The sequence below is a fragment of the Convolutriloba macropyga genome, chromosome 9 (assembly GCF_964194025.1).
Source record: "Convolutriloba macropyga chromosome 9, txConMacr16.3, whole genome shotgun sequence".
Classification (NCBI taxonomy): Eukaryota; Metazoa; Xenacoelomorpha; order Acoela; family Convolutidae; genus Convolutriloba; species Convolutriloba macropyga.
This window is the reverse complement of record NC_134476.1, coordinates 32,732,338-32,758,562: the sequence shown is the minus strand read 5'-3', so window position 1 is coordinate 32,758,562 and position 26,225 is coordinate 32,732,338. Positions and strand designations below refer to the sequence as shown.

Sequence of the window (26,225 nt, the reverse complement as noted above, 5' to 3'; positions counted from 1 at the left end):
GCCATTTTTGACTCATACGCGGAGAGCCTCTTAAAATTTTTCGAAAGTCCTTTTCCGAAGACAAATTTTTTACAGCTGAACCATTAACTAATATATAATTAAAAAAGAGCATATGACAATAGTGCTCTCAAAGAGAGCTCCGATCAGAAAATTGCGCATGGTGCCCTTGTCGATCACAAAACAGCAGAAAATGACTGTACACACTTATGCAAATACTCACAAACAGAGACACGTTTCTGTAAAAATGGAAATTACTAAGGGAGGACATTAGACTCCGGACGATCGAGTTAACACGAAGAATAAATTGGTTAAAAATCTTATAGTACTGTATAATATGTAAACTTGGCTGACCTTTGAGCACAGTCTGGGAAGTGTGTGCTTTGAGAGTTCTGAACTCATTGCCCAGCTGTTCCAGTCTGCTCCCCTTGCACATCAACTTGTCCTCCAGACCAGCACTCTTTTTCAGACCCACAATCAGAGTTCCACCAGGTGATGCCATTCTGTGCTGCAGGTAGTACTGGAAGGCAGCCTCTGGCTCAGTTGCACATAGAACTTTGCACATCTAAATCATACCAAAATTATATTCTAAATAACCCAGAGTGAAGTCCTTGATAAAGATCAGACAATTACCTGGGCTCAGAGGGAGGCAGCAGCGCACTGGAGAAATAATTCGACAGATGTATTTATATGTTTTATTGTTTCAGGCTTTGTTTCGCGATCAGAATTTTATGCGACCTATGATCAGAGCATTAGTACAGATATCGCCCCATTGAGAGAATTCAGACAATAATTTCACACAATTATATTAGCTATAATCAGACAATTATTCCAAACTCTCCCTTTTTCCAGACTTTGATGCGAAATATGATCAGACTGTTAGTTCAGATTTCGCTCTTTTATCAGACTTTGATGCAATCTAAAATCTATGATCATAATTTGCTTCCCTTGTCAGAATTTTGTGTTGAAATTGCTTAGACGATTAATCCAGCTTTTATCTTGTTATCAGACATTTAAACAAGCTTTGATCAGACCATTAGAGTCCAGACGTTGCCCCTTCTAACAGACCTTTGTCACAACATTAGTTCAAATTTTGCCTATCCCTTTTTTATTGAATTTCCAACGAGCTACTATCAAACTATCAGTCCACACTTTGCAATGATATCAGACTTTTATGCAGCCTATAAACGGAACAAGGCAACTCGGTAATGTGCAATTGCACATAAGGTTCCGACCCCGCTCATCCACAACTTTGGCATGATTGTCTTCCAAATGAGGAACATAGAAAAACCCAAAAATTAAAGTAATTTTTTTAAAAAAAATTGGTGTATGAACGAAAAGATAGCCTCCAAAGCAAATAACTCAGTGGTGGAGTGAATAATGGGACATTAGATTGAAGATATGTGCAAATATTAAGAAAGCGAGACAAGACTAACAGCAAAATCAAGGAACAACAAGAAAAATTAATTACATCAAAAACTTCATGTCCGTTTAAAAAACAAAACTTAATAACAAAGTCAAAATAGCGTCAGATAAAACTAATGTTAAGCAAAAAAACTTTTGAATCACCAGAAAAGATATGGGACTACTCAATAAAAAGGCTTGATAACAATTAGACAATTAAGAACAAAAACGGTAAAGTTGTAAAACCCGTTTATTTTTTTTAAAAATGAATTTTAAAGTAATGAAAACCATTAGATATCAACTAAAATATTCCATAGGTGTACAATTACCAATGCCTCTATAGAAGGAACTAAGAACTGCCGGTATTCAATTTTTTATGCGGTTACAAAAAGAACAACAAATAGACAACAAACAAAAAATCAATTAAAACTTGGCAGAAACCACTTTTGAAACCGTAAAGCAATACTATGGCCATCAAAAAAATTCGACTGCACTTTCTGCGAGCCCCAAGAATGTTTTTTGTAACCTCTCATTAATGAAGCTAAGTAACAAGTAGATAAAAAAGGAAAAAATGCAAAATTAAGTAACACTTTAATTTTTTGTCGAAAAAAATATTTCCAAAGACATGAACACCATTAATTACAGAATGAAATAGTTAAATAGGTTCGTCCATTCTTCCAAAAGAAGCCCTTGAAACCTGCAAATATCCAGAATATGTCTGACGTCTACAAAAAGAACGTCAAATATTACCAAAATCAAAAATTCATTTACTTTTTTTTGAGAAACACCCGTGTGGAAGCCAGTAAAGTCATTACGAATTCTCTTAAAACATTACTTTTGTGACACCAATCTCTTTTGGCACCTTCCCTTGAAATGTATTATGTGACCTCTCATTAATGAAACTAGGTAACAATTAGACCAAAAAGAAAGAAAGCAAGATTATGTAATACTTGCTATTGTCGAAAAAAGTTTATTTCCAAAGACATGAAAGCCATTAATTACAAAATGAAAAAATTGAATAGGTTCATTTATTCTTTCAAAGGAAACCCTCGAGACCCGCAATTATCCAGAACAACTCTTACGTCTACAAAAAGAACGTCAAATATGACAAAAATCAAAAATTAATTTGGTTTTTTTTGTGAAGAACCCGGGTCGGAGCCTCTATAGAAAAAATTAAGAATTGCCGGTATTCAATTTTTTTATGCGGTTACAAAAAGAACAACAAATAGACAACAAACTAAAAATCAATTAAAACTTGGCAGAAAATGTTTTGGAAGCCGTAAAGCCATACTTTGGCCCCCAAAATATGTTCGATTGCACCTTCATCGAACACCAATAAGGTATTATGTGGCCGCTCATTATTGAAAATAAGCAACAATTGGACAAAGGAAAAAATGCGAAATTATGTAATACTTGTTTTTTTTTCGAAAAAAACTTATTTCCAAAGACATAAAAGCCAATAATTACAAAATGAAAAATTCGAATACGTTCGTCCATTCTTCCAAAGCAAGCCCTTGAGAATTAAAATTATCCAAATATATGTCTTACGTCAAACAAAAGAACGTCAAACATGAAATCAAAAATTAATTTATTTTTTTCCGTGTCGAATCCAGAAAAACCAACCAATTCTCTAAAAACATGAAATTGTGTGGCACCAATCCCTCTTGAAACCTTCCTTTGATAACAATAAGGTCAAACTTGGCTTGTAATCAATGAGACTAGATAACAAACACACAATAAAAGGAGAAAAATTGCGAAGTTACAAAGTGTTTTTTTTTTCAATTTATAAAACAATTTGTTTGCAGAGTCATGAAAGCCATCAGCTATCTACTAATATCAGAAAATAGGATGATCTATTTTTCCATGAAAAGCCAATGCAACCGGGTCATTGTACAGGAATTTTCATGCGACTAAAGAAACAAAGTAAAAAGGACAGTTAAAGACAAAATTTTAAAAAAATCAAATAAATTTTTCGAGAAAGCAGTGTCGAAGTCGTTAAAATATTAATCAATATCTTCAGAGATTTTTATATTACCAATTATGCCTTTTTTTGACAGCCAATAATTTGATACACGAACTGTCAATAATGTGATAAGCTGACAAAACTAGAAAACGTGAAAAATGGGCAAATACATAAAGTTTTTTTTTAAAAAAATGTGAAACCTAGTAATATCAAAGCCAGAAAACAATAACATAAGGCGTAAAGCCGCAATAAAGATTGAATTTGATTTCAATAGAAAGAGGAAGCATTTTTTCATTGCTGACAATAAGCTACAAGTTGACCAAACTAAGAGAAAATTAGGTCATTATTTATGTCTTTGGTCATTATTTATTTTAAAATCAAGTACTTTTAAAAGTCAAAACGAGCATAAACTTTCAATTAATCAATTAGATACAACAATGTAGAGCTATTTAGGAATCCAATTGGACCTATCATTAGTGAGTTTTGGTTTTAAATGTTCTGTTATTTAATTAATGTATAAAATATCGATTTTTTTAAATAAAAAAGACCGACTGATTACAATCCGAAATATTTTTGGATTATACCAGTCCAAGATTGATTCAAAACTAGCCCTGCTAGTGTTGTTTGTCAGTTAGGAACACTTAATTATTGGAATGTTCTATATATTGATATTTTGTTAGTTAAATACTCAAAAATAGATGCTGCGTTTTTGATAATCAACGAAAAAATTTAGCAAAAAATGGCAAAGTTTTGATTTCATAGCACTCTCAACGGAATTTAACGTAGAAAAAGCCCCATTTTGAGTTTAAAAAGATTGTGTTAGTGGTGTATGGGTCTGTACTTTCTGTAAATTTAAACAAACTGGACTAAAGAAACTTATTTCGGGCTGTTTTTGATGAAAAAGTCTTAATTTTGAAGAAATTAGCCAGAATTTTTGACAAAAATATAAATAAAAATAGCCTACAATAAAGTTTTTTTGTCTTTACAAACAAAAATCAACAACACTTTCAAAAAAAGTCTAACAAATTTTAGCAAAATTGGTGAAGTTTTAGTCAAAAATTCCGGAAAATGTGAGTAAAATGTCACCGGAATTCACACTATTTTCTCAAAATTTAAACCTCGATAACTCCCTATAAAAAACGAAAATTGAAACAATTTTTGTATTTTACGCTGGACAGTCTTTCTAATGATACCAGTCTCAACTCTCTACGATGAATATATCGATCGGCCAAAATTGACTGAATAAAAAAAACCCAGTTGAGTATATAGTTCCTTCCCCCTCAAGAGGGGTCGGAACAAAAAGGACTATGGTCGGAGAATTAGTATAAAGCTTGACCTTCTTATCAGGCTTTTGTGCTACTTATGATTAGATTATTGGTCCAGACTTTAATCAGTTTTTAGATTTTTTACGACCTCCGGTTCAGCCCTAGCATGGACCTGTACCTATTATCAATCTGATTATAATCATTAATTTCCCAGACAATGCGTTTTTAAGACGCATTACACACCCCCGGAGGAACCCAAGACAGTCCGATAAAAAAAACAAATTCTGGAAAGCCTCAGTCTGGGCATGGTGGGTCAAAAACTACACAGTTCTACCCTAACTGCTGATCATGAATTTGGTATCCTTTGACAGTGACTGATTTTAACCGAATGCGTCTCATCTTCGGCCGTAAGGATGCGCCTTTCTCCTTGGTTCGCAAAGCAATGTTTCAGCTTAAAAAATTCATTTTCAAATTTTTCAAATGATTTTGGTCATATATAGTACATTAAGAGCAGCGATGCACTCAACTGAGACAAAGCAATGAAATCATGTTCAAACAAAAAATTATTCCCTAATTCCAGCAAAAAAAATTAGAATTGACAAGTAAAAAAATTTCACAGCCACCTTGTTAAACTATAGAAATTTTTAAAAAAAATTACATACTTTTCCAGTACAAAATTTCAAATCCCAGAAGTTACGTGGTCTTCTAAACATACAAAACTTTACCACGATATTACCTGGCCTCTGATGCGGAGTGGGACGTAATCTGGAAATAACGGGTCGGTTATCGCGGCCCACCAACCCGCCAGTTGGAAATTTTTTTTCGCTTTGTATTCCAATTTGGCTAATTAAAATAGCATGGCGTTTTACTCTACTCAGTATAACGTAGTATGCGCATACATGGAAAGTTATTAGTCGTCTCTGATTGGTTAATATATGGCTAGCTTTATTCTATTCAAGAATAGCCCCCCTTTTGCAAAAAGGGGGGGCAATTGTTGAAATTATCCATGAAATGTAACGCATGTAAAAGAAAATGTTGCTTATAATATTTGTATTTCTTTTTTCCTATATGGAACGAGTAAAAATCGGACTGAAGCAGTTACGGTTTAGTTTTTCTGAGAAATTACAGACAAGTATATTCAAAGCATTCTTCCTTGAAAAAACGCTGCAAAAACATTTAATATACTTGATGCATATCCTGCTTAAGCCATTACACTGCATAAAATAGAAAATAACAAACATTACGTACCCTTGTCAACACAATAGCAAAAACTGCAGCAGTGATAAAAACATTCATCATTCCTAGCGACTGTAAAAGTAGACACTATGGCACACAAGCAACACAAAACTTAACATTATTAAGCAGCACAAGTTATGAACTGTGCAGTAAAAAGATGTATTTTGCTGGAGCTGGTATATAATACTAGGGTTGAGGTCATCCATTATACATGTAGGCTAAACTTTAGACACCCTAGTCGGAAAAATGTTTATCTTGTAAGATCTTGCAAGATTCTGGCAGACTCTTGCAAGACGATGCATCGTCTTACAAGAATTTCTCACAAAATCTTACAAGATCTTACAAGATAAAACATTTGGCCTCGACTAGGGCATTCAAACTTTTGAGATTTTTGAAATCAGTGCTCTTTTGAAAGATATTAAACGGCTGCCTTTTTCTTTTTGTTTTTTGGAAACATGATTGCTAAAAATTGTCTAAATGACTGCAATCGATTCCAATTTAGGCCTCAATATGAAGGGCTGTTCATTTCAGTTGACTTTGCTACAAAATTATTCCCAGAATTTCTAAGCTGTTTTGCCTCTTGGTGAAAATGTCCTGCAACTACTTTTTTGAATCAAACTAAGTTACACAGCCCGACCGTGCCATAGTGTATAATCATAACTGCCATTTATAGAAATTGCAAAACATTGCTGTTATCGTTCAACTCTAGAAAAAATTCGGAATGTCTTCGAAAGGAGAAAAAGAATATGTGGACAATTATATGAACAGGGCGCTGGGAAGAGCCGGAGAACCAATGGGAGAGAGGAAGATTGGAGATCATCATCATATAAGAGACTGTACAGTATCTGATATCGCAGCTGTAGCTGCGAAGTCAACAGTTAGATTTGAGATTACAGAAGTTAGAACACCGACGACTACCAAGATCGAAGCCAACTTTGAAGAAAGTTTGACAGAAGTCTTTGGCAAGATGAAAGTATCGAAGAAATAAGCGGCAACTTCAAAAGGAACCCAATGGATTCTGAGAGGAACCCAAAAGTGTATTCATGACTGATTAGAATCATTACTAATATTATAATATCAATAAAATTGAACAGATGTCATTAAGATCAAGGTGATGGTATCAAAATGTACCACAGGATTCTGATATTATGTAAGAAAATTAATTTACTTATTATCACCGCGTATTCATTTTACTCAGTTATAAAATAGTATATATTTGACATGGGGCATCCAGCAGTAAACCAAATCGTAATTTGATTGATGTTCAATTTTAGCGCGTACACTGTAGCTCAGAGCTTGCTGAGTCGGTAGCGTACAAAAAAAATCAACCCGAATTCAATGCATTCCACGTTTTTTTCTCGCGTTCTGGCTTATTTATTTAAGCTAACCGCAATTATTTAACCGAAGAAAGTTCGAGGGCTGCAAAACGAAGTGGAGCTAAGAAGTATTTCTCGGGCATTTTTAACATTATTTGCTCATTGACAAAGATCTCAAAACTTAACGGACAAAGATCTCTAAACTTAACGGTCACATGTCAAATTTGTACAACATAAATTAAAAGCAAAACGCGTTATAGGAGCAAATAAATTGAGCGATTACAGTAACAGTCTAGGACAGAATCATAAGAAATTGGTAAATATTTGAACGCTTAACAGCCCAAAGATTACTTAGATCAAACTCTTTGAAAAGGTGGGCCATCTGATTACAGAATCGACTATTTTGAATTAGTTTGTATCACTTTTTCAAAATTTTCTAAGCATATGAAATAAGTTAAAAATTGCAGCTCCAACAGCAATGTTGGCAATAAGTGGAACTATAGACTTGTGAAGAAGAAACGAAAAACAGTAAAAAAAATTTCTCACCAAATTGTCAATTACTCATTCAAATATCTGAAAGATCTACGGGGGTGAGACATCCTTTTATAAAATTTAAACTGTCCTTAAAAAGAAATTGTTAGCAAAAAAGCGCCCTCGACTTAATATTGTATAATAAAAACAAGAAACAAACTAAAAGTTTTCAATAACATACCCCCTCAATTGTTGATCTCTGACTTTAAAAGTAAAAACTCCAAACACTTGTTTCATTTCAAATAAAACAGTTTTTAAAGAAACTAAACGTAATATGCAGTTCTCAGACTCTGTCTAGGTAAATAATTGTTCGGTTCAGCTCTTTTTAAAAAAAGTTCGTTGCCACATGTTTTGGTGCTGACAAATTCAGTAGAAAAAAACATGCTCAGTTCTTTTTGAGAAATAATTATAAATTTTTTTCGTCTCGTCAACGTAGATATCGAGACTGGTGGTCGAACCGCTAGCGAAATGTTTTTCTTATATTTGCAATTAGTTATTTCTGAGGCAACCTTGGCTCATTTTTAGATTAAGGACCAAACATTCCCAATAGTGAAATCTAGAAAATTTTACAGCCCAGCACAATTGAAATTACTTATTTTCTTGATATTTCAAACTATGTATCGTCCCAAAATGAACATTAATTTTTTTGACATCGATTTTCAATCTTTTTCAAAATCTACAGTTTCAAAAATTTTGATATTCAAACACTCCACAAAAACCTTTTAAGAAATACTATAGGATAAACAATTACTCTAAACACAAATAAATAGTTTATTCTTTATCGATACATCACCAATGCATTAAGAACAGTTGCACAAAAAAGCTTCTCAAAAGTTTGCAACCAATTCTAGCACGCTGCTTTGTAAAATAAGATGTTAATAGTCATTGAAGGCTTCAGTTGTTAAACAAACTAAAATTGATCAATTTAAATTGGCACGAGTTCATCTTTGTTTCTTAATGTTCCTTTTTTGGTTTTAATTCTTACGATACGCTCAAAAGGAATCCAACAAAAGCAAGGTTAACTGATGCGTATGTGGGAAAAAATGCCAGACATTTATTTGAAAATTCTCTGTAAATGGTAAGAAAGCTGGCGAACTGCTGACTTAGCACCAAAGAAATTGTGGAAAAGGGTGTCTGCAGTTCAAAATTGATCAAGAAACTGCCTGGGGATAAAAAACTTTGAACAATGTCAGAAAAATTTAATTAGTTTTGTTTCGCTTGTAAGATATTAGCTTTATCCAAAGACACTCAAAAAATTGATTGATTTTGAAACTTATGTTTGTACATGCTTTTGAGAGTATATGGCTCACAAGGAGAGCAAAAAAGAAACATAGAGGCTCATTAAAGTAAAAAAACAGAAATGCCTACAGTCGTTAGAATTGCTCTCAAAAGACTGGCCGAGGCCACCCGGACCCTAGTGCCATAGCAAAACAGTGCTGAAACATTGTATTCCAATTGTATATCGTCGGCACAGTACTGTATCAGTGTATCCTAAGAGTATCTTGCTACTCATGATGTGCAGTATAAGTCCCATAGATTATTTTTTTAAAAATAGACTGAGCATTCTGGATTTGGAATCCCATGATGTTCATAGCAAAGTCATAAAAAAATGTGAAAATTTCGAAATAATTTTTGAAATTTGGGCGACACTTTTTTTGAGCGTGACGATAACTTACAATCTTAAAACATTGCAATAAACGTATTAAGATTAGAAAAACACCGCCAAAACCAGTAAATACACGCCAAAGCCAGAAAATTTGGTCGGAAATTGCAGATTGTAATGGAAATTTGTATATCTTGTAGTTTTTAGCCTAACGAAAATGGATACAGTACTGGGCCACAATATACAACTGGAAAACACTGTTTCAGCACGGAAAAGCTATGGGACTACGGTCCGGGTTGATACCCATTCGAAGATCTGATCCTACAAGCTTGTACACATCCTCGTATTTTCTGTTTAGTTACATATCAAGATCTTGGTATGATATACAATGTTTTAGTATGTTTCGTATAACGGTGTATCAAGTTTCTTTCTGGGGGGGGGGGTGATAGTAAAAGACCTAAAATTATCGAATTCGAGCTTATTATGCACGAATAGTAAGATTTAAAAAGAAAAATGAAGTAAATTTTGCATACTTTTGATCAGAGTTTTACACGTAAACTGCCGCGACTTAAGTTAGCGGTTTGAATGAGAGCAATTTATATTACGCAAAAAGTAAGAAGATAAGCGTGCAAAAGTAATCCAAAAATTGAAAACGTCAGAAAAAGAGACGATTAAGCAAAAAAAATTTGCACAAAATACCAAATGGAGTAACATAATTGCTACAAGTTTCATTTGAGAGCAAGTCAAATGCTTTTTAAATAATTTTCTCATTAATATTTGTATCTGAAACTCTATCAAGATTTATCGATGTCCCATTTTTGATCTGCACATTAACTTTTTCTGATCATGCGTTAATTGAGTTAACGAAATAAATCGTAGTTTTGATTGTAATGCTGACCTTGAATTGTAAGAAGGGTTTCAGCAGAGTGTAAAGTAGTCCATCTTCTTCCACCACGAACAGAAGGAAGTCCCAAAATGCAATTCCACAGTGGAGGGTGGATCCCATCTCCTTCACACACGCAGCCAGCCACCCCCACTCCTGTCTCAGTCCGTCAGGGAAGCAACATACCAGGAATTTCAGGGCTAAATGAAAAGACATTCAAAATTATATTCAAGACCCATTGTGTGACCCCGGATGCGCAGAAGAAGACCATTATCTTCGTTTGTTAATTTTAGTTAATGTCGACCCCCCATGCTATACTTTGTGGGTGTCTTCATAAATCGGGGTTTTAGATATACGTCAACATGGACTGGCATAAAAGTGAACACTATAAATTTTAATCCTCTTAATGGATTTTACAGCAGAGCTATCAAGATATGAAACATTGGACAGTTTACTGATCGCGTCATCAACAATTAAGCCCTGATTTTATAGTGGAAAATTTAAGATGAAATATTACCCAAGAATCCGCTTTCGAAGAAGGAATCAAACATAGCTCCTGCTGCATCTGAAGAAGACGGATTATGGGGCGGATTGGGTGAATTGTTCACAGCTTTCGGGACATGTGTCACATTTTCAATATTGAGACCGGGTGCAGCGGGGTTCGAACCGACGCCAACGGAAGCAGACAGTGTGATGTTAGTGGCATTGTTATTGCTTCCATTGAGAGTAGCTGTGCCATTCTGATTGGCTGTTGGTTTTCCATGATGGAGACTTGAAGAAGGTAACATTGTGTTTAAGATTGTGTGGCAGATGAAGGAAACGTCGTCCGATCGCATCTTGGGACAATCTGGAACATTTTATCAAAAACCTATAGGCTGCTCTAAAAGGCCCCAAGAAAAAATCCAAGTACAGTTCTCATGAAAACAGGTCATTTTTGTCATCAAAATTAAGTTTTTCTGCAAAGACCGGCCGGACAAATAGCGTTCTTGTGGTCAATTTGTGACCTAGAAGATAAGGAAATAAATTTACAAAAGTCCTCCAAATATTCTCATATTATTCCAATGTTTTATGCGAGACTTATTAATGGTGCGACCAAGGGACACAGTTGCTAAGAACAACAAAACTTGGCTAAATTAAAAAAAAGTAACAGCTATTTAGTGAGAAATATTTTTTTCAATTTATGCTTCACTAGAGAGAAATATTTTAAGCTCGAATATTTTGCAACTCTTGCTATCTGATTTGACTCTTTGGGAAACCCGTTAGGCACATAAAAAACTCCTAGTGCTTTGTAGGATGGAAAAAATTGAAACATGAAATGTCATTTTTCCAAGTTTTATTCCCCAATTCAGATATACTAAGTGCGGGTAGAAATTACTTCTTTACTGGGTCGTGTTTAAATTAGCATTATTGACAAAAACCCAAGGAATAAACAAAAATTCACAGAATGCAAAAGACCTTTTAAAATTTCACCGACGTCAATTTAAGACTCAGCTGACAAAAAAACTCGATTGTTACATAGAGTATAGACCCTCTCAACAGCTTCAGCACAATATACACTTGACGGATTAATGAATCCCCCTTAGGGCATCAAAGATAACAAAATACACTGGGTTTTTTCTTGTCTGTCCTGCTTCGAAAACTCAAAGTCATGGAAAAATATGTAAACAAATTTTACTGAAAAAAGACAAAGCATCAATACAATCCAATTAATTGATTGTAATTTGTAATGAATTGATTGTAATTGACTGTATAACAGGTAGAACAGAGTAAAAATTCAAAGCAGGTCAAGAACCGAAGTTCAATTACATTTGGTTGTTAAGTGTTATTGAAGTAATTAAAGCGGTTAAAATCTTTTTGAATTTAGAACGGTTTATGCATTGGGAAAGCAGACACATAGAATTGACACAGAGATTTGAAAGAACTAAGGAATTGAAGTCGCCAAAAAAAATTAGATAATATCTTGAATAAATGCAACTAAACGACAAAGTAATAAAAAAGAAAAAAAGACTGGCGAAACAAAAATAGCACAAAATTTTGACAAAACGAAACGGTGTTAATGTCATTAACATAGTTGGCTAAATAAAATTAAAATTAAGGACATCAACTTATGTATAGATATCTCATAGAGATTTAATACACCTATCGAGACAACAATTAAGTGACATAAAAACAAAGTCAACAACAATTCCAAAGGATAAATTTTTTAAAAATAAACGAAATTCATGGAAAAAATATGGTCAAAGTCACCTAATCCATAGGCTACTCTTTTATGAAAATTTATAAAAACATCCTGCGGTAGTTCAGAAAAAATGAAAAAGCAAAAAAAAAAAACAATCGATCTACCCGGAATTAAAAAACAATTACTAATTTTTTCGAAAATGAATATTCATTAGATAACTGACTATATAATGAAATCTTGAAAACAAAATAATAGGCTTCATTAAAAAAGACGATAATATATACAATTCGAGATAGTCAGTGACATAGCAACTTTAATGAAGATATACAAACCCAATAGTAAATGGTTTAACTAATCTTTTTCAAAAGCAATTTGTGCCAAATAATTTGCTGCCGATAGTTTCAGCATAAAATTATAACTAGGCGTAACTAAAAGACATTTAAATTCGTGTTAAAAGAACCTATTGATTTTTTACTATCTGTAAAAAGAACCTATCAGAAAAACATAAAAAATGAAGACATCAAAAGACAACATGCAAGTGATTAGAATATTTTTACTTTTTTGAAAACGTTTGAATAAACTGACAACTTCAAACTAATCTACTCGTCACGTTCAAATTCAATACTAGCTAATTTAAAAAAAATCGCGGGACATTTTCTCAAACACAATCGTAGGAAATGTGTTCTTTTATGATGTGACAATTAAAATTTTACCATTAACATCAAATTAAGACATTCCACGAACCCCATGATCCTATAGGCGCAACAACGCACAAAAAATTAATATTGAAAATTTCTGTTTTCAAGATCTAGTATTTTAAAAATAAGCATCATTAACACCAAATAATGAGAATAATGACTGTGATTATCCGTAGGTTGAGTACAAAATACAACAATCCAACGGGAATTAATGACAAACACAATAAAAGGAGGCAAAACCAAAGAAATGGCAAAAATCAATTTGACAAAAAATTATTAATGAAAGTCAGTGCCCTCATATAAGAAAAGTACATAACTTTATGCCAGTATACTTCACTACACTATACCATGAAAAAATAGAAGTAATAAAATACAATACAGTAGTTGCAATGGCAGAAATGGAGACAATAGAATTACAAAAGAAGGCAATATTCACAAATTCACTTGATCATTTCGAAAACAAACGGTATCTCAGTCAGTGAAAGTGTTAACTAAAAATTGCAGCTAATAGGTTGACCAAAAGTACACCACACGTAAAGGCCAAAGATAACTGTTTTTTTAAGACAAAGCAATGAGACCGTAAGACAAAGCACAAAAGAACTCAAAACAAAAAAAAAAATTTTTTTGAAAAAACAGTTAAAATCACGGTAATGCTTTTTGAAAACATTTTCTGGAAAAATTAGAGAAATAAAAAACGATCTGCAGCTACAATCTGACACAACTATTTCAAATAATTTAGTAGTCATATGTGGTCATGAGAGTTGTCATTAATGAGACTAAGAGATAAATCAACAAAAAGGCCAATAAAATTTGCAGACATTCGATCGAACATCTTGAGAAAAATAAAAGTTAACGTCTTGGACAGCTTTGGATTTGATGATAAACAGTTAATACATTAACATAACCTCAATTAGCACCCTATAAGACCTGTCTCTAAATAAATTAAATGATAAGACAACAAAAAGTACAACAAGTAGTAGCAAAACTCAAAAAATAAAAAGTAGTAAAACAAACAGTTTTTGCTCAAATAAAACTTTTTGAGAAAAAGAAGTGATAGCGTTATGAAGACCAGTAGCTGTTTACGCAAATCATTGATAAGGTTCATTAATGTCGCCTTACCAATCAATCAGACCAGTCATCAACGATACTACCTAATGAGACAACAGTAATAATAAAAACGGGACAAGAATCAAACAATCACTAATATTTACTGACCACAAAGGGAGCAGTTGGAACACAAAAGCGTTTTATTAAAAGCACCCAATGCAAAAAAACCCAAAACAGAAGTCAAAAGGACGCACGTGAAAAAAATCCCTCTCAAAAAAGAACTGCAAGGATTTTCAAAAGAATGTTGACATAAAACTAAAAAAACCTAATCGTAAGAGCAGGTGCATAAATAAGCTGATGAGAGGAGCAGAAAAATGTCCCTATGTCACTGAAAACAAGCTTAAAGCAACGACAGCAGTGTTAAATTATTGACAACAAGATCTAACAGGTAGATAAATGCAAAAAACAGTTTTGAAAAAAAGTAAAACTGTTCAGAAAAAATCAAACATATGGGGGACGGTCTTGCAGAAATCCCACAAAACCGCCTTTGATAATTTAACAGAACCGAAAAGGCGCATGCGAATGAAAGTTTTTCATAAAATTGAAAATACTCTGAAAAACTGAAAATTTAGCAAAAAGGGAAAAAGGTACAAATTTAAGTGGTGCTGTTGTCTTCAAAAGTTTGAATGCCCCATCAAATTCCATATATTGACTGATATTCACATTTCAAACAAAATTAATGGGCGACATGAAGATACAAATCATATCAAAAACATAGCACATAGACAGATAGACACATATCGATAACCATAACAAGATTTCAGATTTCCATATTTTGTTCGTTTTAAAAGTGTCATCCTATACCTTAAAAAAGTCCTACTGAATTCGTATTTTAAAGGTTGCGACCTATAGGGCTGAATACATATATCGAATAATTTTTCTGTGACTAATGGCCAAAAAACAAAGTAAAATAAAATCTTAAAAACAATCTCAAAAACTTTTCCAAGACCTGGTGTTTCAAGAGTCACAAAATGACAGCACTATGAAAATATCGACTCTACAAATCTTTAGTATTAGTACAGAATAAAAGTTTACTACTAAGCGAAAACAGACAAAGCAAAAAACGCAGAATCTCAAGAAATTGACAAAAATAAAATTTTCGAAAGTCAGTGGCGTCAACTTAAACGAACATAATAACTACAATCCAAAACTCCTAAAGTTAGTTTAGATTTGATGAAAAGTACGCCCCACTAGAAGGACAATAAGAACTGTGGTTTTTTTGGAGACTAAGTGTTAGGACCAAAAACGAACAAAAACGTGAAAGACTAAAAAGTCAGTTCTTATTTTATGAAAAAAAGTCATAAAGACATTGGCTTTGAATTCAAGCAACCGATTAGACTCATTTTTCTTGATTAGCTTTGAATGAAATTCGTTGAATGAAAAATTAAAATCTGCTGCTTTCACTACTCCAGTGTGATTAAAGGATTAAAATAATTTGACTTCTCACTGACGTGAAAAAGTCGAAAAAGGTGTGAACAGATGTTCAAATAAACAGCGCACAAATACAATCCAGATACTTTCTATTGCACAAGAGACAGCGCACCAATACAAACCAAATTCTTTGGATTGTAAAAAGACAGCACACCAATACAATCCAAATATTTAATAAGATAGGATTGTAATAATAACCTAGAAACTGATGCTTTTTATCGTATATTTCAACGAGTACACTGAATAGGTTATGTAGATTTGTACTGGATTTCAAGTAAAATCTTAGAAAAACTCTTTTCTAACAAGTAACAAGTACTTCAAAATTCATACTTGATTCGACATCTCCATGAAAAATAATAATAGTAAAAGAAAAAGTTTTCAAACAGTTGAAAAATTACATACATGCGAACAAGAGTAAACAGCGCTTAAACCCAGCAAACCATCCCTACCTTGTCTATTGCTTCCCATATGTGTGAACAAAGGGATAAGCAGATTGATGAAGATGTTCTCTGCTTTTTCCTGACCACAGATAATCCTGCAGTTTGTGTTCAGAATCTGGTCAAGGGGGTAGTCGGCCTAAACAAACTCTAAAAAGTTAGCAAATAAACAGTGAAAATGGGCTCATCTGATCAATTTCAATAATATTCCGAAATAACTCTAATCAAACAGGCGTTTTTTCTATCAATTATCATTTCCATGTTTCCAAGACATATTCAAGATCTTATCTTCTAAGATTTTGCAAATCTAAGAGTTTTAGCCACAATACACCAATCTCAAAAATTTTTCAACTGCTAATTGTAATCATATCTCTCAAAATAAAAATTTTCAGTATTTTTTTATGAAATGAAAAATTTTAATTGCATTTAACAAAATATGCTGCAATTAAAAATTCTATGATCAGATCTGAAACGGATAAATACTATCAACGGCTGGGAAACATGTTTGTCCATCTCTGTTAATTAACTGAGTGACTGAATCTAGTATAAGGATATAACTATTTAAAACAATAAGTATCAATTTGCAATGAAATCAGTGATGGTATAATATTAGTTCAACAAATATGAAAATGAAAAACAAGAAGGGCTTTAAAACGTTACAAAAAGTGCTCTCAACGCGCGTGATCAAACAGTTGTTATGGCATGGTTTTAATTAATTTAGTGTGAACCTGAAATATTATGACCAATCATGTGGTTAAGCCATCAATATGCAACAGAATGATGGAAACGCAATTTTGAACTGAATATTTTGACGTTAGTTCGAAAGAGATTAATATATTTTTCAACAAGGTTTGAAAAAAGCATGGGGCAAATTTAAGGGAAATTCTTCAAGAATGTTTGAAAACTTGCTTGCGTTTTGCATTGCACTTCTCTTTTGATGGATACACAATTAAACGCTTGTATTACGTTTCGAGCCTGCGTTATGTTTTCGAGACTGAAAAACAGTTCTTTTTTTCCTTTTTTTTAACTAGGCAACTGCAACAATTTTTCTTGCAAATGCAAAATACATTCATTTTTTTGTTCATTGCAAGCGTCTAACGTTGCCAAAGTAAACCTACTTTCAAAGAAAGCGACTGAAAGAATGGCAGGATGGATTAAGTAATTAACTATCGTCTACTTTACAACCTATTAAGGTAAGAAAAACGGATACAAGGTAACAGAAAGAGAGAAAAACGGATACAAGGTAACGAATGTACCCATCAATTCGGTAACAGTAGTCAACTGTAGTTGGTAATTTTTAGGGAACCCAGGATGGAAAGAACTACTTCTTTTTATATATCCCTTTCTGTCACAAAAAGGGAAAAGGCTTTTTTTGTAATGTTGAGTCATCTAAGGCTACTATGATCTGAAAAAAATATATCCCTAGAATCCCAACAATGCAAATAGGCATACAGCACTTAGGTTTTGTCAAAAGTTTGAAAAGTTGGAAAGACTGTTTAACTACATCTTGCGAGTGTGCGAGGACTACGGAACGATCCTGAACAAAACTACACTGAAAAGAATCTACCATCGTTTCTTTGAAAAATTCTTCAACGTAGACAACAAGTGCACATGAAAAATCATGTGCAGATGTGGACACTGCAATGCACTCGATAAACTAAAACTAAATTAAATTGGATCTCGTAAATGAGTGCAAACCCCTGAACTGATTGTTCAAAATCCTTATCTACTACTACTACTACTACTACTACTACTACTACTACTACTACTACTACTACTACTACTACTACTACTACTACTACTACTACTAATACTACTACTACTACTACTACTACTACTACTACTACTACTACTACTGCTACTACTACTACTACTACTACTACTACTACTACTACTACTACTAAATCCAAATTAAAACTAGTCATGCAGAAATTTTAGGAAATAAAACTATAAAACAGGAAAATATAAATCGACTGCAATAAAAATCTGATCTTCAATAAAAGAGAAATTAAAATTCGCCAATCAGTCAAAGAGAAACTTGAGGTACCGAAAAAAAACAGAACTAGGGAGTGATCACATCTCATACAAAGATCAACTTCTATTATTAAAATTAATTCAAACTACTTTAAATTGTTTATCCCGTTTGGTATACTATTCTACTAGTGAAAATTTGGCAGTTTATGACATGGTATTTGAAGAATGACACACACGTCGCCAAAAACGGTGATTGTGAGCTGTGTATATCATAGACGGTTTCGAAAAAAACTCCCAAAATTGCGAAAAAATTAACAAATTCTGAGCGAAAACGGCCATTTTAATTTTAAAATCAAAGAAATTTGAATATCAATTAGAAAAATGAAAATGTGCTGAGATTAATTTCCGAGGCGAAACCAAATTTCTGTTTTGAAAAGTTGTTCGAAAAGGTACCCTGAATTATTTCCCTTTATTTATCATAATTTTTCTCCTTTTGAAATGCAACTCTTAAAATTTTGACTGGGATAATTGAAAAGTTGCAAGAACAGAGCAGATTTAACATCCCATATAGCAGTCATTGTTCTGAACACTCTGCTATTGCAAATTCTTATTCAGTTATGATTTCAAATTGAGAGATTAACTCACATTGTTATTCAGGTAGTGGGAGAAAACGAAAAAATAACTGAAAGAAAAACCACCACTATGTCGAGAGCGCAGATTGCACCACAGAACAATTTTGTTCATATTCCCAACAATTTAGATCGCATTGGCGGCGCTGATTCATTAAGCTGTGCTCACACACTTTTGTGACTTTTTCAAGACATTGAGAAATCAATTCAGTAGCTATTTTGTTACGATGCAGTACTAAAAAACGGAAAAAAACCGAGTCCTTGTGGTGCTTAAAATTTTTCAATCTGACTCATTGGATAGAGAAATTGATGTTTGAACAAATTTTTATGTTCAAGCGAGATTTTTTTTCAAGCGCGGCAATTTGACTGTTTTATACGGTTGGGCTTTTCATTTTTTATGAATGCTACTAAAGGCTGCACACTTGATTTAATAGTGCTTAAAACATCATTTAGCTGTTAGTGATTTTGATGACTTCAGAAATCAATGTTTTCAAAAAAAAGTAAGTTACAGATTTTTATCTTTTGAACGTATTTGTATTTGTTTTCGTTGCAATTTTATTCCGTCTGTTCAATGAGCAGACTCATTGTTTTTCTAATGGCCCACAATTTGTCTTATTTTGTTAGTTGATAGCCGGCACATTGCCGCGAATGCCATCCCAGATGCCTATCAGGTTTGCAACAGGAAAAGAGAAGGAAAAGATACAAGTTAACAGCTTTTTCCAAGTGTAAAAATATGTTCTAATTTCAAGTGCAATTTCTGTTAGATGATTACGGAACTACCCTTAGTTGAGTTTCTAAACTAACCATTTTTGTGTATAATCGTTCATGTTTTTCAGTTAATGGATTAAAAATCCCTTCAGTAGAAAGAGTGAGTAAAGTGAGTCAGAAATCAAACGTGAAAGCCACGACTTATGTAAAACGCAAAACCCAATCGAAAGACAAATTTTTTAACGAATTAAAGACGAATTTTTTTACGAATTAAAAAACATAGCAGAACAAGTCCTCACTTACAATCCAGAGAATTGAACGAAAAACAATTAAATCTTTCACCTGAACAAAATACCAATTTAGCATTAAGAGTTAATGAGATCAAAAATATTACATTAACCAATTTGGAAAATACGAAAACTATTGACATTTATTTTGTAGATTCCTTTCGCATCAACGCGTTGAAACTAGTGTTTGTAACCAGTGTTGTAACGAGAACAGGCAAAAACGCGAGTTGAAGAGACCTTAACACTAAGAGAAATCTTGATTGGCATATAGGAAACAATCAGATGCAGTCAAAAACATCAATAAAAAATTATGTCAACCAAAATTACACAGATTTGTTGAGAGTTCTTGCCGAGGATTGTCAAAACTATAACTATTTTGCTAGTTTTGCCGAGTTTGCCATCAGTTTACCTAACCACATGAGAACAAAAAATACATTGAAAAAATATTGCTAGTTTTTCTAATTTTTTTAGTCGTAAGTTTCCGAAATTATCTAAGTGACTTCAAAGTCTACAAAAAACTGTCCTGCCTTTCACAAGAAAACTGGTTGGACATATAAATACCTGGCGAAGTATCGTTAAAAGACAGTTTTTGCTGTGTACCAAATACTACAATTCTAGGCCATTGAGACACACGTAATAAAATTTTGCTGGTCCCCATTGTCGTTGACTGCTAATTATTGTGTATAAGACTACTACAGCCAGTTGAGGAACTCTAGTGAAAATTAATGGCTTCCTGTGTTTTACTCATTTTGAAAAAAATTCATCGAAAAAATTTGTGATTTCAAGGAACGAAAGAGACAAAGCACCAATCAAATCCAATTCTTTCAATTGTAAAAAAGGAGGAAAAGGAAGGCGCCTAAATAATAGGATTCGAGATGCTGACGGGGGCTATTAAAAACATAGAAGAACCAATGTAGTGCTATTATTTGATAGATTATGGTCTTCTTAATTGACTGTGTTTTTTCATAACTTATTAATGAATTTTGCTTAGATTTTTTCAGCATTTGCTGCTTCTCTTGTGGTCTCAGCAGTATGTCTCACTTAATACAGGTGCGCTTGTGAATCCAAAAAACGTAAATCAGCGTAACGATTTTTTTTAAAAATGTCCTAAAATCAGTAATAACGGATTCCATTAACCATATATTGCAAAGGTTGCGGTGAGTTTTTAAATAATTCTTTTTATTAGTTTTTTTCTTGTAATCAGGACAACAATTCAATTGAAAAAGGAGCGACGTTTTTGAAAGATTACGTATTTATTTCTGGTCTGTACTAGAGTTTTCATAGGTGTAATCAACTCCACTTCTGTCGGGGACAGGTTTGCTAGACCAGATAGAACTAACATTTCTCTGATCAGATTTCCTTCAGTTGCAGACAGGGTTGGAAATAATTACCTCAATTCCGAACGAGCAGGCAAAAACATGAGCTCCGACCAGGTGTTTTCTATCCGATGACTGAAGATGCAAACAAAACTATGACGAGATCATTTTGCCCGTTAGCGTTGGAACTCGAGCTCTCCAGGGCTCGAGTGGTCTGATGAGACGTTTTGAGCCGACAACTGAGCCTCAGTTTCCATATTTTTTGCTCAGCTATTACGGGTTTGTCCCTTGTATTGCGAATTGTAGCAAGAATTCTGTACAATTCCGACATTGATATAATGTATCAAAATAAACAAACAACCCTAAGTTGGTATGGATGTTCCATTTTCAGCCAGATTATTTTGGAAAAAAAAAAACAATCATAATGTTATCGCCGCTCCGACTATTTTTCTATAATCTTTTCTATTTTACAAGTGATGTTAATTCACGTGGTAGGCATGAACGGTTAATTTAAAGTGTGGGAGTTAAGAATAGACAAACTGTTCCGGGTTGACAAAGTTTCAAAAAACCGGACCAATATTTGACAGACAACTGTTTTCTCTTTTAGCTGTTTACTATGACAAACTGTAGTTGTTGCCTTGAAAAGCATGGGTTCGCAGTAGTTGGACTAGTTAATCAGTTGCATAAGTTTTATTTATTAAATTATCCAAGTATTAAAGCGGCTAAAAATCCCTTCTTTGTGTACGTCGACTTGTGAAGTTTAAATTAAATTGATCAAATATGAAAAGGAATGGCACACTGTCAAATAAAATGATCAAAATTTCTATATCCGGATCTGTTAATCATGACACAAGAGATCCTCATATCCAAATATCCTTATATAGAAGATTTTTGTCGATCCCGCAGCTTTTCGTTGAAAACCAGTTATGTTAAAAATAGTGATGCAGTGACTTCCCGCTATCGCTTATCATATTTGGAAATCTTGCCCAATTCCAGTACCATTTTCATTCATTAGTTGCCAGATCCGGCAGCAAATTCTTGTTAGAAAAAATTGGTCGTGCTCGGATGTTGAGAATATGCGTCCAGGAAATAAACCCTCACGGAAAAAAACCCACATAATTTTAGATAGGAAATAAACCCCCACGGAAATAAACCTCCATTTTAATATTTTTGGTCGTGATACTTTCATATCAAGTCCCACGGGCCGCTAAGGCATGGCCACGGCTAGCGAGGCATGGTCAAAGGCGCAGCTCGTTAAAAGTCAAGTGGGGGTTTATTTTCTATCTATAATTGAGTGGGGGTTTTTCCATGGTCTTTTTTCAGAAACCGGAGAATATATATCGGATGTAAAGGTCGTAAAGCATAATTGGTTTGGGGGATTTTAATTACTATGCGGACTTTAATTCAGGAATTGAGTTTTAATTCAGTTGGAAAATGGAATCAGATATAACTATGGCAATACTCCAAGACTTGATTATATGTCAACCCGGCACCTGAGTATATATATTTAATATGCAGGAACTTGTCCAAGATCAGCTATCGATAACACAAACCGGCTTGTGGTAACTGATAAAATGAAGAAAAGTGCCAGTAGTGTTGGCATGGCTAGATCTTCTAGCTCTCCCATCAAAACTCATTCCCCCAATTGAGGAAGAGCGAACAAAGCTGTTCAAATTGCTTCCTGGGCTATTGTTTATCTCATTGTTGTTTGGGTTGTTGCTGCTGTTGTTGTTGTTGATTAGATGGGGTCTCCGGGGGAGTTGTATACTTCGGAATCGCATTAGATGCGAGTGAGGTTGTGGTTCATACTATAGTCATGTAATAGTGTGAAACAATCAATCAGCCAATCACAGAACAGGTGAGAGGAAAGAGTCGTGAATAATATTAACATTAGCAACAGTAGTAGGTGAGGTGAATACAGCGGTCAGAGAAAGCTGATATCTTCAACGGTGCAAGGTGAACTTGCAAGTAATTGTGAAAAATAGTTAACTTTACATTTTATTTTGTCTAAAAAATTAAATACCTAAAAATTATAATTGAAATCTAAATTTCATCAGCATTAAATAGCGGCACTGCGTGTTTTTTTTTCGCAAAAAACTGATAAGATCAACTAAGTTAACGCTAAGAGAAACAGAGCCGACTATCATGAGCATTTGCATGGTGAACAAAAATTTAAAACTTTAAAAACACATTTTTTCGAAAATATAAATTGTTCCCGGCGGATTAAACATTGCTGAGGGTAGTCGCAACCGTGTCTGACTAACAAAACCAGATTACTTATCAGAGAAAGTGTCCGAGAGTACGCATAGGTACAACGACGAGGAACTTCTATAGTACTATGACATTTTCATATAAATTTGATTTACCCTAGAGAGATATTTTGCTAGAATTTTTTGTTCCGACCCACTTGTGGGGGGAGGAACTATATAGTCAAATGTTTTTTTTGTTCAGACAATTTTGGCCGATCGATATATTCATCGTAGAGAGTTGAGACTATGATATCATTAGAAAGCGCGTCCAGCGTATATATATATATATATATATATATATATATATATATATATATATATAAATATATGATAATATGCAGATAATTTTTTTTAATTTTTGCTTTTTACAGAGAGTTATCGAGAATTAAACATTTGAGAAAAGTAGAGTGAATTCCGCTGTCTTATTCACATTTTCCGGAATTTTTGTTCAAATTTTTGCCAATTTTGCTAAAACTTGTTAATAATTATAAAAACAATGTTATTGGTTTTACGGTTAAGGAAAGAGACGGTTTCGCCAACTTGTTTTGTCCGAGTTTCTTGGTTAAAATTTCTTCTGCATTCTTCGAATTTGAGACTTTTTTAAATAAAAAACGCTCCAAATAAGTTTTTGTTTCCTACCTTGTTTAAACTTGCAGGAAGTAGAGACCTAACATCTGCAGCCACAATCTTTGAAAACTATAAAAAAGACAGCTGTAAAATTCTACAAAATTCATGAATCATTTGTGGTTTTTTGAAATATTTCATTTGAGAATTGATCAACTTTGCAAGCGTGTGGAATATTTAAATGTTGTTGAATTTCCTCATCATGAATTCTTGCAGTCAATAATTGTTTGGATTATATTAGGGCGCGGATTATATTTTTCAAAATTTTTTTTTCGCAGATTTGTTTTTTATTTCGATAACTGACAAAAATTATTTCAAATCACAACGCAATCAATGACAGATCCTTTTTACAAGAAAACAAAATAACATAAAAAACTCTGTCTCCAGAGAAAAGCTCGTAAGTTTAATGGCTTTGACAATGTAATTGCTTAAATTTTAAATGATTTTTTATTGCTTTGAATTCATTTTTGTTCCTTTATGCAGCCTCAAGCATTGTTTTTATTAACTAAAAAATCAATTGGGTTCACAAACAAGTGCAGTTGAGCCTATACGATGCCTTCAGATGTTATCTAATGCCTCTTATGACTTCGAATATTTTTGTTTTAAGATAGAGTTATTGAAGTTTTGAAATTTGCCATATTTTAATTTTATTTGTGTCCTCGTGTAGCTTAGTTTCAATCTATACAGGGCAAAAACTTTGTTTCAAGTGAAGAAAAAACTCTTTCAGGTGGTTTTATGCTCAAGTAATGTTTTGTTTGGGCTTTCTTACTATGAAATTTGATAAAAGTTTTTTGATTTTTTGCAGATTTTCCCCAATATGAGGTAGTTAATTATTCTGTTTTCAAATACTCTTATTAAATATAACTACAGTTGGCATTGAAAGAAGGCGCAAAATAAAAATTTTTATTGAGTTCCGTGAATAGCTAATAGTTTTAACTACTGCAAAGCCGTTCTCTCACAAAAATTGGATTTTTGTCCTTGGCTAAAGATGTCGTTCTTTTCCTTTTCGTACGACATTTTTCCGTCAATCAAAAACTCCATGGATCGTTAAATGAATCTAGTTACTGATTTGGATTAGAGTTAAAAGTTTAAGTGAATTTCAATAATTTTTTATAAAAAATAATTTTTTGTTTTTCTCAATTTGTTCAAATTTTCCTGTATCTGCGGTTGTTTTTGATCTTTTTTCAACTTAACGTATCAAAGAGAGTTCAAACTAGCAACAGAAAGTGTTAAAGAACTTTTGTGAAGTCTTCAGTGAATAGTCTATAGCTTCAACGGCTGGGCATCCGTGCTCTCCCAAAATTTATCAGGATTTTTTTTATTTGCCTCTAAATATCGTTCTTTCTGTTGCCGTTTGGCATATTTATGAAAAAAGGCCTTGGCTGCATACAAGTTTTTTTAACTGAATCCATTACCTGATTTCTGTTTATAGCTAAGGGTTATAAAGAGTTTCAACAATTTTTAAAAGAACTTTTAAAACAACTTCTTAAAAGAAAATGTTTTTTTTTTCACATTTTTTGACCTTTTGTCGTCGTCAACAAGCAACTAAAGTTTGTTATTGACAGAACTGATCAATTTTCTGTTGTTTTAAAGAAAAATTTTGCAGTGTTATATGTTTTGGCAGCTGTCTGTAGAGCTTAGAAATATGTTTTCATATTAATTCTGTGAGTTTTCGGAACTGGTCAATATTTGTGGTTCCTTTTTTGTCTTTTCCACAGAGACCCCCCTTTACCCAGCTAAAATCAAAAGGGACGAAAAAAATCATTTAATTGCTTTCCTCAGTTTAAAGTTGTCATTGAATTGTGTTCTAATATAGATAAAAATGGCTTCTTTAATGTGAAATTTTGAGTTCTGTCTGTTTTTTTCTGTAATTTTTACAGTCGTCCGACATTTTAAGACCAGTCTCAATTCTTTCCTTGGACGCATAAACCAGTAATCCCGATAATCCGAGTTTATACAATCTGGTTTCCATCAATCTGAAGTATGTTATTTACAAAAATAAAAACTTTTTTTTGAAATTTGTCCTTTTTGTTCTTCTTTGTCGGCCTTTCGTCGAGTCGCAATTTTGAGAGGTATTATATCTTAACCAATGAACATCTAATGAAAAACAGACTAATTTGATCGGGTTTTTTCGGATTCCTTTTTTTGTTATTTTCTGTTTTTTGAATACACTGATCGAGTTTCGGTCGTAATTAATGTTTGCTTTCTCTTCCTCATTCGTTCCTCTAAAATTATAAAACAATGTAGATATACCAAAAAACCTTTGCAGAAATATGAAATGCATGATTTCACATAAATAGATATTTATATATATATATATATATATATATATATATATTTATATATATATATATATATATGTATATATATATATATATATATATATAT

The 26,225-nt window shown here is 33.1% G+C and overlaps 3 protein-coding genes across 7 annotated transcripts in view; 2 read left to right on the top strand and 1 right to left on the bottom strand.

The window, feature by feature from the left end:
- Positions 1–26,225, top strand: part of LOC142345738 (tetraspanin-3-like) — a 550,337-nt gene that overhangs the window by 180,891 nt on the left and 343,221 nt on the right. The window lies entirely within an intron of this gene.
- LOC142346187 (protein unc-80 homolog) overlaps positions 1–26,225 on the bottom strand; it is a 151,187-nt gene that overhangs the window by 33,863 nt on the left and 91,099 nt on the right. The window contains exons 32-36 of the mRNA XM_075398696.1: positions 22,518–22,772; positions 16,063–16,189; positions 10,716–11,045; positions 10,214–10,398; positions 352–562 (exon numbers count right to left, since the gene is read on the bottom strand). Coding sequence (XP_075254811.1) covers positions 352–562; positions 10,214–10,398; positions 10,716–11,045; positions 16,063–16,189; positions 22,518–22,772 — 1,108 coding nt within the window. The remainder of the gene's footprint in view (positions 1–351; positions 563–10,213; positions 10,399–10,715; positions 11,046–16,062; positions 16,190–22,517; positions 22,773–26,225) is intronic.
- On the top strand, positions 4,830–7,049 carry LOC142345345 (uncharacterized). 5 transcript variants are annotated; one of them, XM_075397362.1, is made up of 2 exons: positions 4,830–5,059; positions 6,575–7,049. In XM_075397362.1, the coding sequence occupies exons 1-2, from the start codon at positions 5,018–5,020 to the stop codon at positions 6,851–6,853; spliced, it is 321 nt and encodes a 106-aa protein (XP_075253477.1). In that variant the 5' UTR covers positions 4,830–5,017; the 3' UTR covers positions 6,854–7,049. The 5 variants fall into 5 exon arrangements, with proteins under 5 accessions (XP_075253477.1, XP_075253480.1, XP_075253481.1 ...); XM_075397365.1 differs by lacking the exon at positions 4,830–5,059 and adding an exon at positions 5,750–5,939 and having other exon boundaries at positions 6,513–7,049; XM_075397366.1 differs by lacking the exon at positions 4,830–5,059 and adding an exon at positions 5,750–5,945 and having other exon boundaries at positions 6,513–7,049.

Bases quoted from the DNA above. Each gene is read 5' to 3' on its own strand.
- LOC142345345 (XM_075397362.1), top strand. From the start codon at position 5,018: ATGCGTCTCATCTTCGGCCGTAAGGATGCGCCTTTCTCCTTG. The intron at 5,060-6,574 runs GTTCGCAAAGCA...GTTCAACTCTAG, and splicing joins AGGATGCGCCTTTCTCCTTG to AAAAAATTCGGAATGTCTTC.